Source organism: Canis lupus, chromosome 8 (genome assembly GCF_011100685.1).
Source record: "Canis lupus familiaris isolate Mischka breed German Shepherd chromosome 8, alternate assembly UU_Cfam_GSD_1.0, whole genome shotgun sequence".
NCBI classification, from domain to species: domain Eukaryota; kingdom Metazoa; phylum Chordata; class Mammalia; order Carnivora; family Canidae; genus Canis; species Canis lupus.
The window spans coordinates 3,466,294-3,480,577 of NC_049229.1; the positions used below are offsets into that span (position 1 = coordinate 3,466,294).

Below are 14,284 nucleotides of genomic sequence, written 5' to 3' on the forward strand. Positions count from 1 at the left end.
CAGGGCCTCTTCCCCACCCACACATTCCAGAGACAATTCCGAGCTGCCTTCTGTCCAGGAGGCTATAAGCCCACCAAACACCACTTGTCCCCTACATGTACGCACATCAGAGAGCCAAAAGGACAAGGATCACCAAGCTTGCAGTCACCACCGCTTTCACACTCACCTTCCCCTCCCAATTGGTTTAAGATTCAAGACTCCCCCTCTTCACCTTTCTGCTGTGTGTAGCACCGGCCTCCCCTCCCCCACTGCAAGGTGAGAGCCTTTTCTTCTGCAGCTCTTCCTCATATAGCCCTGTGCATCTTTCCACCTCATCAACTTTTCATCTCTTTGCAAACAGAATCGGGAAGTGTCTCCCTCCTCCCTCTCCTTCTCCTTTGTTATTAGCTTCATGAGTGGGGATGCTAATGTATTCACTAGACAATGTCTTCACACCACTGTTTCCTGTAATTACAGTCAGTGCCCTCCCACTGTCCTGGCTTATTTGGCTGTAAAGTGCTTGGAGGAGGGACAGTGTGGACAAAAGACACAACACAGGCTAAGGTCAAGTAGTGTAATGTTAACATCCAAGAAAGTAAAACAAATAATCACTTCTGCAGTAGGTCATTAACAACTAGTAACACATAGAGGTCAACGGCACCAGAGCGTAAAAAAATTATCAATACAACTGAGGACCCCTCCATTAGAGGATGGGGAACTGTATCCACATTATCAGCAACAGTCACCCCAAGAAATGGTAGGAGCCACATCCACCCTCCTTTAGGGGGTAGAGCCACTATATTTGTCATGTAGATCAGCTACATTGTCACTGGAGACTCGGATCCAGCCATCCTCCCGGACATGGTAGAGGTTGACTGCACCTCCTGAGTAGGCATCTCTATAGGTGGCTTGGTAGATGGCTCGACGGGCCAGATCATAGGCCTGTTCCACCTCTAGGTCATAGGAGTAACCCCGATCCATAACCCCATAAGCATACACAGAGCCAGAACCTACAGAGAAGGTGGCCCCCGAGATCCGGTTTCCTTCACTGTCCACATAGTAGAGGCCTGGAAAGAGAGGTGAAGTTAGCAGGAAAAAAATGACCATCCCTTTTGACATCTAATTCATTCTCTGAGAAAAGTTCTCCTTCCCTCTTGAAACCCAGGAGAGACCAACAGATATACAAGAAAACAGCACTTCTATAAAATTACTTAAAAATAGCTGAAGAGGGGGGTGGAGCACCTGGGTGGTTCAGTGGTTGAGCATTCTGCTTTTGGCTCGGGTCCTGGGGTCCTGGGAACGAGTCCCGCATCAGGTTCCTTTGCCTATGTCTCTAACCCTCTCTTTGTGTCTCTCATGAATAAATAGATAAAATCTGAAAGAAAGAAAGAAAGAAAGAAAGAAAGAAAGAAAGAAAGAAAGAAAGAAAGCAAGCTTGAATATTAAGATTCCTAGATTCTACAACGTAACACCTCATCTCACTTCTCATTATTCTTGTCCTTGCTATATAACAAAAAAACCAAGTATAATCTAAATGACTTAGGTTTCAAGCACAGAACTTCAGGCACTGTGGGAGATTATGTTTAAAACAATCCTAACTCTGGGGTGCTTGGGTAGTTCAGTGGGAGCCTTCAGCTCAAGTCATGATCCCAGGGTCCTGGGATCGAGCCCCACATCAGGCTCTCTGTTCAGCAGGGAGTCTGCTTTTCCCTTTCCCTCTGCCCCTCAACCTCTGCTCGTGCGCTCTCTCCCAAATAAATTTTTTTTATACCCCAAAACAATCCTAGCCCTCAAAGTTTAGACTATCTGGGGGACAAGACATACATCACACAGTAGGAGAGAGCCTAAGAGTTCCAAATCATATCACAAAGACCTGCACTGCCCAATATGGGAGCAACTAGACATGTACACTGAGTATTTGAAATGAAGCTGGTACCACATGCTGAAATGACATTTTGGTTCTATAAAATAAAATATATTATAATTATTATTTTAAGATTTATTAGTGCTTGTTTTGGCAGCACATATACTAAGATTCATTAATTTATTTGAGAGAGGGAGAGAAAGAGCACGTGTGTGTGTGTGCTCACACGCCCAGGGTGGAAGGGCAGAGGGACAGAGAATCCCACGCAGACCCCAGGCTGAGTGCAACCCCAAAATCACAACCTGAGCCCAAACCAAGAATCAGATGCCTAACTGCATCACCCAGGTGCTCCAAAGTAAAATATATTATTAAAATTAACTTCTTTAATTTTTTAAATGTGCCTATTATAAAATTTAAAATTACACATATGGCTCACATTTTATTTCTATTGGATAGTGCTGGTATAGATCAGGGGTTGGCCAGGCCAAGTGCCTGTTTTTGTAAATAAAGTTTTACTGGAACACAGCCATACCCATTTGTGTACATATTGTTTATGACTGCTTTTGTGCTAAAGCAGGAGAGTTAGGTAGTTAAGACAAAGACCATATGGCCTGCAAACCTACATTATTTACGACTTGGCCCTTTATGAAGAAATTAGCTAATTTTCAGAATACATGAAAATTTAGACAAAGATTTTACTACATTTTTATCAATTACAACTGCCTGCTGGACCTTTCCAACAGGATGCCTTTGTCACCAAGTTCAGATTCAAATACTTTCAGTGGCTCTCTACTACCAACCAAACTCATCTCTCTCCTGCTCCACCAGCCCACACTGCCTCCCATGTTCACAAATCCTGCCTGCCAATGGCATCATTAATCTTCCTATTTCAGTGGTTCCCATCTCTCACTGAGCATCAGAATCATCTAAGGAAGCTTTTTAAAAAAGATACCCAGGACTTACCTCAGGTATTTTTTTTTAATTAGTTTTTTATTTTTATTTTTTTTATTTTTATTTATTTATGATAGTCACAGAGAGAGAAAGAGAGGCAGAGACATAGGCAGAGGGAGAAGCAGGCTCCATGCACCGGGAGCCTGATGTGGGATTCGATCCCGGGTCTCCAGGATCGCGCCCTGGGCCAAAGGCAGGCGCCAAACCGCTGCGCCACCCAGAGATCCCTACCTCAGGTATTCTTTTTCAATTGGTCTGGGGTGGGGAACAAGTATGAGGTTTGTGTTTTAAGTTCTCCAGTGATTCAAAAGCAAGCCGGTGGAGAACCAAATGCTTATCAGTTTTCAGGTTCACGGATTTCAAGGCCTACCTCAAACTAGCACCCCACCCCCGAACCGCCCCAGTCCCATGGCCACTAGCGTGCCTACAGGCTCACCATCTGAGGTTCTAGTTTAGCTCTCTGGCTCTATGGATCACTATTCTTATTTTTCTTTTCTTTTTTTTTTTTTTTTTAAGATTTTATTTATTCATGAGAGACACAAAGAGAGGCAGAGACATAGGCAGAGGGAGAAGCAGGCTCCCTGCAGGGAGCTCCACATCAGGGATCCCTGCCATCAGGGATCCCATAATCACGCCCTGAGCAGAAGGCAGACGCTCAACCACTGAGCCACCCAGGCGTCCCTCCCATCCGCTTTTTAAACTCATTCACTCTTCACTGAGTAGTGTACCGATAGTTTCCAAAGCAAGGAGAAGAGCTGGTTATACTCTAATTGTTTGACAGAGGCACTTGCCAGTTGTTTACTTGGCACTCAGTAAGCAGGTGAATGAATGAAGCAAAAACAAAAGGAAAGAATAACTATTTTCAAGCACCAAGGGGGAAAATTATACAGAAAGTAACTAGATGTATTCCAGCTAGACTAAAGAGACATCCAAAGCTGGTTGACAAGCTGAGGTGCCAGGCTGGTTTAGTCTGTGGAATGTGCGACTCTTGATCTTGGAGTCTTGAGTTTGAGCCCCAAACTGGGTGTAGTGACTAGTTACATGAATATAACTTAAAACAACAACAACAACAAACAAACTGGTTGAAAAGGAACTGACATCAGATGCAAGGTTAAACTTTCTGGCAAAGTTTTTATATACTAGAAAAAGGCTTAAGGAATTTATTTTCAGAGATGACAGAATAGGACCTAAGGTCCTAGGGTAATTCCATCAAGTAAGGAAAGGATGAGCCCTAAAGGCCCCTTTTAGGTCAAAGACTCCCCAAAAGAAAAAGGGGAAGAGAAATAGCTAACTTCCTGTATATTAGAATTACAGCAACATGTGACACTGAGCCCTTGAAATGGGGCTAATGCACATGCCAAAATGATATTATGGATTAACGAATCATTAAAATACCCCCTTTTTACTTTTTAAATATATCCATTACACAATTCTAAAAAATTGTCATTTACTTATTATTATTATTATTATTATTATTTTAAAGTCAGCTCTACACCCGGGACACCTGGATGGCTCAGCGAGCAATTAAGCTCTGCTTTCGGCTCAGGGCATGATCTTGGAGTTCAGGGATGGAGTCTCACGTTGGACTCCCTGCGGGGAGCCTGCTTCTCCCTCTGCCTGTGTCTCTGCCTCTCTCTGTGTCTCTCATGAATAAATAAATAAAGTCTTAAGAAAATAATAAGTAAGCTTTACACCCAACACGGAGCTTGAACTCACCACCCTGAGATCAGGAGTCACAGGCTCCACTGACGGAGCCAGCCAGGGGCCCCCTCCATTAGATAATTTTAAATTACACAGGTGACTCGCATTATATTTTTGTTAGAAAGCACTGACTGGAGTTTTTACGTCTATTATCCAATTTAATTCTCAAATACACTCTTTGTCAGTCTTATTTTATGGGAGAAAGGAGAAACATTATGTGCCAGACACTACATGCTTTACGTGTATTACCTCATTTAACCAATGTAAGAGATGATGAAACTGGCTAGAAAAATGAGCAGCCCATGTAAGGTCATGTGGGTAGTCAATGACACAGCTAGTCTAAGCTCCATGCCCTCTCCTACACTGTAGTGACCTCCTTGAATAAAGAGAAGAAAGGACGGAGAACCTAATCAACACATCGCCAGCACTGACACAAAGCCCTTTCATTCATTCACCTGTTCATCCAACCCCTCCTCTCTAGTGCCAGCCCAAGAACCATGTGGTTGTGGCTTAACTCACCAGGGCCTCTCTTATCCCAGCCACAGATCATGGTGCCCATGGACAGCCCCATGCCTTTATATTGATACACCATGTTGGCAAGCAGCTTGGAGGCAGCTGCTACGGAGATGCGTTCCTTGTTTCGGAGCTCATAGATTCGACATTGCCGAGCCAATAGCCGCTCCCAGAAGCTGCAATCTGCTGCGCCCCCAGCCATGGTGCCCAGCAGGTAGGGATTGATCTCTATCACCTTCTTTACTGTCTGGGAGGCTATATAGGCACCCGCTGTGGCCCGAGAGTCCGCTGCAACAATGACTCCATGTTGAAACTGTTAAGATCAGAGGAAAACACAAAAGCAGGCCACATCAGACCACGGAAATGATCTCCTTCACATTTCTTTTTTGCATCAGTGGAAACCCAGAACATCTCTGTCATTCTACCCTTCACAAAATGCTTTCCACATATTAATATCAACTAAGTTTCACATCGATCCCTCGACATGGGTATAACCAGTATTAACTTCAATTTCACTTTATAGATCAGGAAAAGATGTTCAATGAGATCGAATGATTAGCCCAAGATCACAGAGCTAGCTACTGCAAAGCTGGATCAGGAATCCCGGTCGTCTGGCTCCTTCTACAGTGCTTCCTCCCACCAACCTTCCCCCTCAAATGACATAGCTTTTAGGTTACCTTCGCCTAGCAGGGACCTAGTTTACAAAATCGCAAGTTAATGGTTAAACATCCTTTCCCCTGCCAATGTTCATTGCTGCTGAGGCTTCCCCTTTCCTGGACCGGAGCCACCTGGGGTTGCCCAGGAATCACCCCAAGCAGCCCCCGGTTTCTTCTCCCACTTAACCTCAGCCCCACGGTCCTACGGCTAGAGAGCGAGAACCGAGGCCTCTGGGGCAATGAGACAGCGAAACCACCGGGGTCGGGAGGCTCCCCCTAGGTTTCCTGGTCGCGGGCCCCGCGGGCTCCGGTCCAGCTGGAAGCCCGGGAAGGGCTCAGGCGCACGGGTCTCTGCCCGGCGCGGCGGTTGGGTCCGCACCTTGAAGGCCAGGGTGGTGGTTCCATGAAGCATTTCGATTCCCGGCTCCTCCGCGACACCCCAGTTGGGCGCGACGAGGCTCAGCCCATCGCTGGGACTCCCTGGACCCAGATCCAGCAGATCCACACGACCCCCGAGTCCGAAATAACCGTGCCGGTTCACCGGTAGCGGCCTCTCCAACACGCTGGCCAGCGCCATGTCTAGTAAGGGCACAAGGAATTCCCTGCGAGAAGGCCTATCAGAGAGCCGCCGGGCAACGCCTCGCCGTCACAGCTTCACTTCCTATTAAAAGTATCTCAGGGAGGAGCCATTTTAACTCCTGGCAACCACGCCTCCAAAAACAGGAGCCAGACGCCAGGGACTATTTTCACCGATTGGGGGGGCGGGGGGATAAATGGCTTAACTTCCTCTAAATATTAAAAGGATGTTGTTGTCATCTTAACTTTGGTCAAGCAAGCAATACTCGATTAAATTCACCTCCAAGTCATAGGAAGCGATTGGAAACGTCCGTGTTGCGTGAGGGAAGTGAGACCGGCCATCTTTGAGAAGGGCGTGACTAGTTGAAAATTCTTTCAGAATCTTTAACTCCAAGTCGTCTCCGCCCTGCCTGGTGTCCAAGCAATACTTTACATCTGTGCGGCTTTAGCATCCTATTAACGCAACTGAAGTTGGCATTTTGTTTAAGGGCACCATGTAATACTCGGTAAAATAATGATGTACTTTGAGGCCACTGTCCTGTGAAGTTAGTTAAAACTACAGTATTTTGTGGTAAAAAATTGCAACAAGATAAAAGTGTATGCTGCGTCTTGTTTGATCGCCACACTACTCAAATTCTGGAACATAACCAATTTTTAAGATTTAATATTCTCTTTACTCCCACACTGTGGTGAAAATTCTAATAAGTAATGTATTGCCTAAAAGGCAGACGAATAAAGAAGGAAACGTATGGGAATCAGTTAATCCACAAACTAGGTTCTCAACTCAGCTCTGACTAACAGAGTCAATACTCATTTACCATCTCAGAGCCTAGAGGAGGGTTGATGCTTCATAAAGATGTACCAAGAGGTTCTCTAACTTAAGCTTGCTAAGACAAGCTCTTTATTAATACAGGAATGTAGTATATATATCATTGTCTCTCCCTTTCTCCACCCATCTTCATTTTTCAACCCTTTTAGGACCCATAACAAACAAGGAAGTGGACAAACGTATGAAATGTTATGTCCTGCTTTAAGGTTCTATAAAGTCAGTGTCTGGCCTTCCTTGTTGGATTTCAGCAGCAACATCCATCAATATCTAAATTCCACTTTCCTCTGATGCCCAACTCAGCCCCTCCTCTTCCCCAGCAGACTCTGCATATGTTGTATTTTTAATGCTGAAATTTGGCAACCTTTTCCAAGCCCAACCATCAGAATGTAATGACGCAGAAGATCTTTATCTGCGTCTCACACTTGGATGGTGTGGAAAATGCAGAGTGCCTTTGTTTATAGAGCAGGTATTATTTTATGGTCCCCCCTGCAATGCAACTAGTCCTCCTTCTGAATTTTCTCTGTGGTTCATTCACACTGCTACTAATAGCATTTATACCTTTCTTTTTTTCTTTAAGATTTCATTTATTTATTCATGAGAGACACAGGCAGAGGGAGAAGCAGGCTCCATGCAGGGAGCCAGATGCGGGGCTTGATCCTGGGACCCCAGGATCACACCCTGAGCCGAAGGCAGACGCTCAACCACTGAGCCACTGAGGCATCCCATTTGTTGTTTTTTTTTTTGTTTTTTTGTTTTTTTTTGAGGCATCCCATTTGTATCTTTCTTAAGACGCTTTCACATTTTGCCTGGCTGTAAGTGTACATTTGTCTCCTACTTGATTATGAGTTTCTAAAGACAGGTATTTTTCTACTATTCATCTTTGTGCCCACTGTATACTTAGTAAATGCTTGCCAAGTGAATCCATGAGAGGATGACAACAATGTTCTTCCAGTTGCAGAGATTTGAAGTTTTGGCCATCTTTGACAACTCCTCTTCTTTTCTATCACATTCAGTAAGTTGCCAACTCCTGTTGATTCTTCCTCTATAATGCTTCTGACGTTCTTTTTCATTGCAACTGATACCACCTTTGACTTCTTATTTCCTACTCCTGAATTACTGAAATATTTTCCTGATTTTCTGGGCTCAAACTGTACTCTCTAATTTATTTTGCACAGCACCCTAAAACACCCTCTCAATCTTATCACATGCCTGCTTTAAAATGTTCTGTAAAATTCAGCTCCTCAGCATAGCATTCAAGGCCTTCCTTAATCTGTTTCCAACTTACCTTGTATTAGTTCTCTAGATAGATAGATATATGTATATCATCTATCTATACGTATTGTATCTGTATATATAGATATACGTCAGACAGAGAAAGAAAAATACTATATGATCTTACTTACATGTCAAAACTAACAAAGCTAAACTCCATAGAAACAGGGAGGAGATCGGTAGTTACTGGGGGTTGTGGAGTAGGGGAGCTGGGGAAATGCTGGTCAAAGGGTACATACACACTTCCAGTTACAGGAAGAATAAGTTCTGGGAATCTAATGTGTAGCATTGTGATCCAATAGCTAATGATGCTCTATTGTATATTTGAAAGTTGCTAAGAGAGCAGATTTTAGATGTTACCACTACCACCACAAAAACGGTTAATTATGTAAAGTGAAGGTTAACTAACCTTATTGTGGTAAACATTTTGCAATATATGCATGTATCAAATCATCACAGTGTATACCTTAAACTTTCACAATGTCATATTTCCATTTTATCTCAATAAAGTGGGCGTGGTGGGGGAATGATCAGTGTTGTGGTTCAGAGGTAAGAGAGGAGATCAGTATAGCTTGGGGTGAGGTGGGGAGACCAGAAAAGCCTTGCTAAGGAGGTGTGGATTCATATCCCTAAATACCACTTGGGTCCCATCGTCCCTCAAACCAACAGCCGCCCCTTCTCTCAGACCATCCTCAGGAAGCGTTTTCAGAATAGATGGCACTTAAGCCAGGCTTTGTAGGACAGGATTCAAACAGATGAAGGAGAGAGGCACCTGGCTGGCTCAGTCGGTAGAATGTGTGACTTTTGATCTTGGAGCTGTAAGTTCGAATCCCACATTGTATGTAGAGATTACTTCAAAATAAAATCTTTAAAAAAATATAGATGAAAGAAATACATGAAGGGGAGGTGTGTGAGATGTGTTAGGAATAGTGTGAAAAGAGGTTGTGGTGGGTGGATCAGGATTGGAGTATATGGGCCTTAAATGTCAGCCTGGGAAGAAGGTGGTTTGGGTTTAATCTTGTAGCCCTTCAAGGTTTTTTAGTAGAGGACACGGGATTTGAATGATACCTTAGGAAAACATGTCAGATAAGATTAGAGGGGAGTCTAGGGGGTGGCCAACTAGAAGGCCATTCAACTGTCCAGATCTGACTTGAGAATGGTTTGACCTAGGGAGATGACAATCCATCCATTAACATAGCATCTAAGGCTTAGTCTTTAAAAACAGGAGACATACTTATCTCTCCAATAAGATTCCCGTGTGGTCCTGTGCAAAAGAAGGGAGAAAGACTGGTTGGACTTTAGTGTGACCTCCTGGTTTCTCCAGTCTTCCCATGACATATTTGCATTTGCCCTTAGTACTGACTCTATTGTGCCACCATCACGGTGTCTGGAGGGTCTAGGCTCTCTCCCTTGTGTATGAGTCTGTTGGACTAAACCAGTTCCCACCGCACCCCTCTGAGCTACAGCATTTAGTAAAATATACTCCAGATGGTGCCAGAAAGTAGTTGCAGCTTGTCACTAGGCCCCAGTCTACTTTATCTTTCTGAAGGGCCAGCTGTCAGGGTCTACTAACCCCACCCCTTGGCCCGCCCCTGGTTGATGCAAGACTTAGACTCAGTATTATGGGGACAAGGTCAGTTGTTTCTCTTGCCTTGGAACTACAAACAGCTTTCTTGCTAATGTGAACTACTGGGCAGAAGGGGTAGGGCCAGGCCATTAGATACTTTTGGCCACATCCTCAGAACTTTCACACAAACAGAGATGAGAGGAGCTATACTTCCAGAGAACTGTCAGGAATGCTGTCTTCATGCAGATGGAAGTTCATATGCACCTCAAAAGCAGAAAGAGAGCTCCACTTTCTAGTTTCCTGCACTCTGGTTCCTCTATACTCTGCCTTTCTGGAAGGTATTTGATCTCCCCTCCTCCTCATAAAAGATTCTCTTGCTCTTTTTTTTTTTTTAAGATTTTATTTATTTATTTATTTATTCATGAGAGACAGAGAGAGAGAGAGAGAGAGAGAGAGAGAGAGAGATAGGCAGAGAGAGAAGCAGACTCCATGCAGGAGCCCGATGTGGGACTTGATCCCAGGACTCCAGGATCATGCCCTGGGCCAAAGGCAGACAGTCAACCGCTGAGCCACCCAGGTGTCCCTCTCTTGCTCTTTTGTCCTGGTCTCTAAGTCCATTTCTTTTCCCCCACCTGACTAGAAAGTGAAAGTGTGAGCTGAGCATTATAGTGTCCTGGCCCCAAACTCCTAAAGAGAAAAACCAAGCTCAAAGGCTCCTTCCTTGAAGTGTCCACAGCACTTTTTAAAATATTTTATTTATTTATTTATTTATTTATTTATTTATTTATTTAGAGAGCACATTGGCCAGGGGAGGGGCAGAGGGAGAAGGAGAGAGAGAATCTCAAGCAGACTCTACACCGAGTGTAGAGCCTGTGTAGGGCTCTATCTCACAACCTTGAGATCATGACCTGAGCCAAAATCAAGAATTGGACACTTAATTGACCGAGCTACCCACGTATTCTGTTTTTTTTTTTTTTTTTTTTTTAAAGTAATCTCTATGCCCAACATGGGGCTTGGACTCACAACCCTGAGACCAAGAGTTGCATGCTTTCCTCACTAAGCCAGCCAGGCGCTCCTCATAGCACTCTATTCTGATTGCATTATAGCACCAACTTTTCTTCACCTCCTGGGAACTCTTTCAGGGCAGACACAGAGCCTTATTTGTCTTTGTATGCCCAATACCCCCCATAGGAGAAACAAGGGGGACCTAGCTGTGCTCCTTCCACTCAAGCCTCCTTTCCTTTGAGGTTACCCTGGCCCTCACTCCACTCCACCTGCTTGGAGGATGACAGACAGGAGACTCCGTGGGTGACGCTCAGGTGGGTCACGAGCAGCGTCTTCCCAGCAGTGGAGATTCACTGGCCTCGTCCTTTCACCTGTCAGCAGTCCTCCGTAGAGGAGGAGTCTGCTCCTCAGAGCCAGTCCCGAAGCCTGACTTGGGGGTAGCGAGGAGTGAAGCCACAGATCATGTGCCTTCCTCGCAGGTTCTGGCTGCGGCCCAACTTCCCCTTAGCGTCTCTTCTCCCTCACCGGGCTTCAGCCCCCAGATCTCTGCCTTCCTCCTCCCAGCCAGCACTCAGCCCCAGGGATGGCTCTGCAGGACGTATGCAAGTGGCAGGCCCCCGACACCCAGGGGCTATCGCCTCACCTGCCTCCAGCCGGTGGCTGGTCCGTGCCCCTGGGCTGTGACCCTCAAACCTTCCTGCGGCTGCACGGCCCCAGGCTGGCCCACGGCACTACCACGTTGGCCTTCCGCTTCCGGCACGGAGTCATCGCCGCCGCTGACACGCGTTCCTCCTGCGGCAACTACGTGGCGTGTCCGGCCTCACGAAAGATCATCCCCGTGCACCAGCACCTCCTGGGCACCACCTCCGGCACCTCGGCCGACTGCGCCGCCTGGTACCGCGTGCTGCGGCGGGAGCTGCGGCTGCGGGCGCTGAGGGAGGGCCGGCTGCCCAGCGTGGCCGGCGCCGCCAGGCTCCTGTCCGCCATGATGTCTTGCTACCGGGGCCTGGATCTGTGCGTGGCCACGGCCCTGTGCGGCTGGGACCGCTCTGGGCCTGCGCTCTTCTACGTGTGCAGCGACGGCACCCGCCTGCCGGGGAACGTCTTCTCGGTGGGCTCTGGGTCTCCGTACGCCTACGGCGTGCTGGACCGCGGCTACCGCTACGACCTGAGCCCCCAGGAGGCCTACGCCCTGGCCCGGCGCGCCGTGGCCCACGCCACCCACCGCGACGCCTACTCCGGGGGTTCCGTAGACCTTTTCCACGTGCGGGAGGACGGATGGGAGTATGTGTCACGCGACGACGCCTGCGTGCTCTACTCGGAACTGCAGAAGCTTCCGGAGCCGGAGGGGGCGGCGGCGGAGGAGGGCCACGCTGAGCCTGCCACCCTGCGCGGAGACTCCAGGATGCCCGCGGGGACTGAGATGCTGTGAGAAGCCGCGACCTGGGGCTGGGGGCTGGGCACCAGGGGAGCCGCCTCACAGCATCTGGCCCCGGCTGTCCCCAGCCGCGTCCCGAGTCCCCATCCCTTCCTGCCTCCCAGCGCTGCCGACGGCTTGGGCCAGCGTGTTCCTCCGGGTGCCCAGCCTCCTTCCCACCACCACGTTCCCCCCTCAGCGGACCCTCCCCACGGGCCGCGGCCCACCACACACGTGGGGCTCGCCGCGAGGCCCTCCTCACCACCTTCTGTGCTTCCCATTCCCATTCCCATTCCCATTCCGGTGCTCACCTATGCTTGTCTTTGTCACTTTGTCGCTTTGGTCAGGGTAGTTGGGAGTGGAAGAAGGTGGGGCGGGTGCCCAGGCTCTGGTGGGGAGTGGGGGGAGGGGGAGAGGGGCGGGGGGCAGGGCAGCGTGGACGCGTGGTGGGTGGCAAGGGGCTTGCTTCTCCGGGCTGCTCTTCCCTCGGCCTCCCCCCCTGCCCTCAAGGGACTCTAGTGACTACAATCCCAGCTCCTTCAGAATGCCCTTCTCATGAGGGCTCTGAGGTAAAAATGATCCTTGCTTTACCGAAGAGGAAACAGGTTCAAAGGCTTATGTGACTTGCCTGGGGTCGCACAGTAAGTGGCAGAGAGGAGGCTTAGAGCTCGGCCTTCCTCTCCAGAGCTGCGCTCCTTTAGCACAGCCTGGCCTTCTCCGTCCTCTTTCTCGCCTTCCTTCTCTGCCCAGGGCTCTGCAGGCACCTGGGAGTGAGGTGGGGGAGAAAACAGCCAGGCCAAACCCCTGCTGAGTGAGGCCCCAGGGCCGCAGGCTGCGGCCCCCACTACCCCCAGGGCCTGGAGCCAAGGCCACAGCCCGAGGGAGCTCAGTTCAGGTCTTCAGGCTTGTCACTGTGGCTGCCAGACTTCTTTTCCTCTTTCCCCTTCTTCCTTTCTTCCCTTTTGCCGCCTTTCCAGCCTTTCCTTCCTGCCCCTCCCTCTGGGGAATGAAGAAAAGAGGGAGGTGGGCAGCCCCAGTGGCTCAGCCGTTTACTGCCGCCTTCAGCCCAGGGCCTGATCCTGGAGACTCAGGATCGAGTCCCACGTCAGCTCCGTGCGCATGGAGCCTGCTTCTCCCTCTGCCTGTGTCTCTGCCTCTCTCTCTCTCTGTGTCTCTCATGAATAAATAAATAAAATCTTTTAAAAAAAAGAAAAGCGAAGAGGGAGGTGGCCGTGCCAGACAGAACTATTGGGCTGGCGCATCCTCTCCCGCCCTTCCTGCCCGTCCCCAGCTCCCATGGAAGCCCTGACTGGGCAATGCCTGTGCCCAGTTCCAGGAGGGACGCCTTCCCTGCCCTGCCCTTCTCCAGGCAAAGCCCAAGGCGGGGTGGGGTGGGAAGCACAGTCAACCAAGACATAGAACTGGCTGGGAGGAAGGTTGCTGAACCTTCTTTCTCTCAATCGGCTCCTGCCAAACTTCCAGGCCCAAGATTACCAGTCCCCTTCCTCCCTCCCCGCTGCACACCCCTCCTCTCAGCCTCCAGCCCACCTCTGAGCCCCAAGCTCTAACACTGCACTTCCTGCTAGGAATTCCTCCAGCTGGAGCTGGCCAGACAGAGGACACCCTCAGGCTCTGGCCTTCGGGGCATGATTAAGAGGAGGGAAGAAAGGCCAGGGAGTCTCAGGAAAGAAAGCACTGGAGGCAGAGGGAGGAGGAGTGGCTGACAGGTGCTTCATACAGGAGGGCTGGCATTCGGGGCAGGGTCCAGGAATCTGGTCAGGGTTCAAGTACGGGATTGACTCAGGCATAAGAGGGTGCATACATACAAGCACAGAGTTGTATGAGGGTCTGTGTCCTGGTGGCAGTGAGTGACCCTGTAGCTCTGTGTGCACCCAGATGTGGTAGGTGTCCAGGGAGGAGACAGGAAACAGACTGGGAGAGAAAGAGTAACACC

At 48.5% G+C, this 14,284-nt stretch overlaps 2 protein-coding genes across 2 annotated transcripts; one reads left to right on the top strand and one right to left on the bottom strand.

The window, feature by feature from the left end:
* Positions 1–539: 539 nt before the first annotated feature.
* Positions 540–6,317, bottom strand: PSMB5 (proteasome 20S subunit beta 5). The gene is made up of 3 exons (XM_038544188.1): positions 6,044–6,317; positions 5,015–5,321; positions 540–1,046 (listed from the first exon to the last, which is right to left on the bottom strand). The coding sequence occupies exons 1-3, from the start codon at positions 6,239–6,241 to the stop codon at positions 760–762; spliced, it is 792 nt and encodes a 263-aa protein (XP_038400116.1). The 5' UTR covers positions 6,242–6,317; the 3' UTR covers positions 540–759.
* Positions 6,318–11,200: 4,883 nt separating this feature from the next.
* PSMB11 (proteasome subunit beta 11) lies at positions 11,201–12,714 on the top strand. Its single transcript, XM_038544019.1, has one exon. It carries the CDS (start codon positions 11,497–11,499, stop codon positions 12,343–12,345), a length of 849 nt encoding a protein of 282 aa, XP_038399947.1. The 5' UTR covers positions 11,201–11,496; the 3' UTR covers positions 12,346–12,714.
* The last annotated feature ends 1,570 nt before the right edge of the window (positions 12,715–14,284 follow it).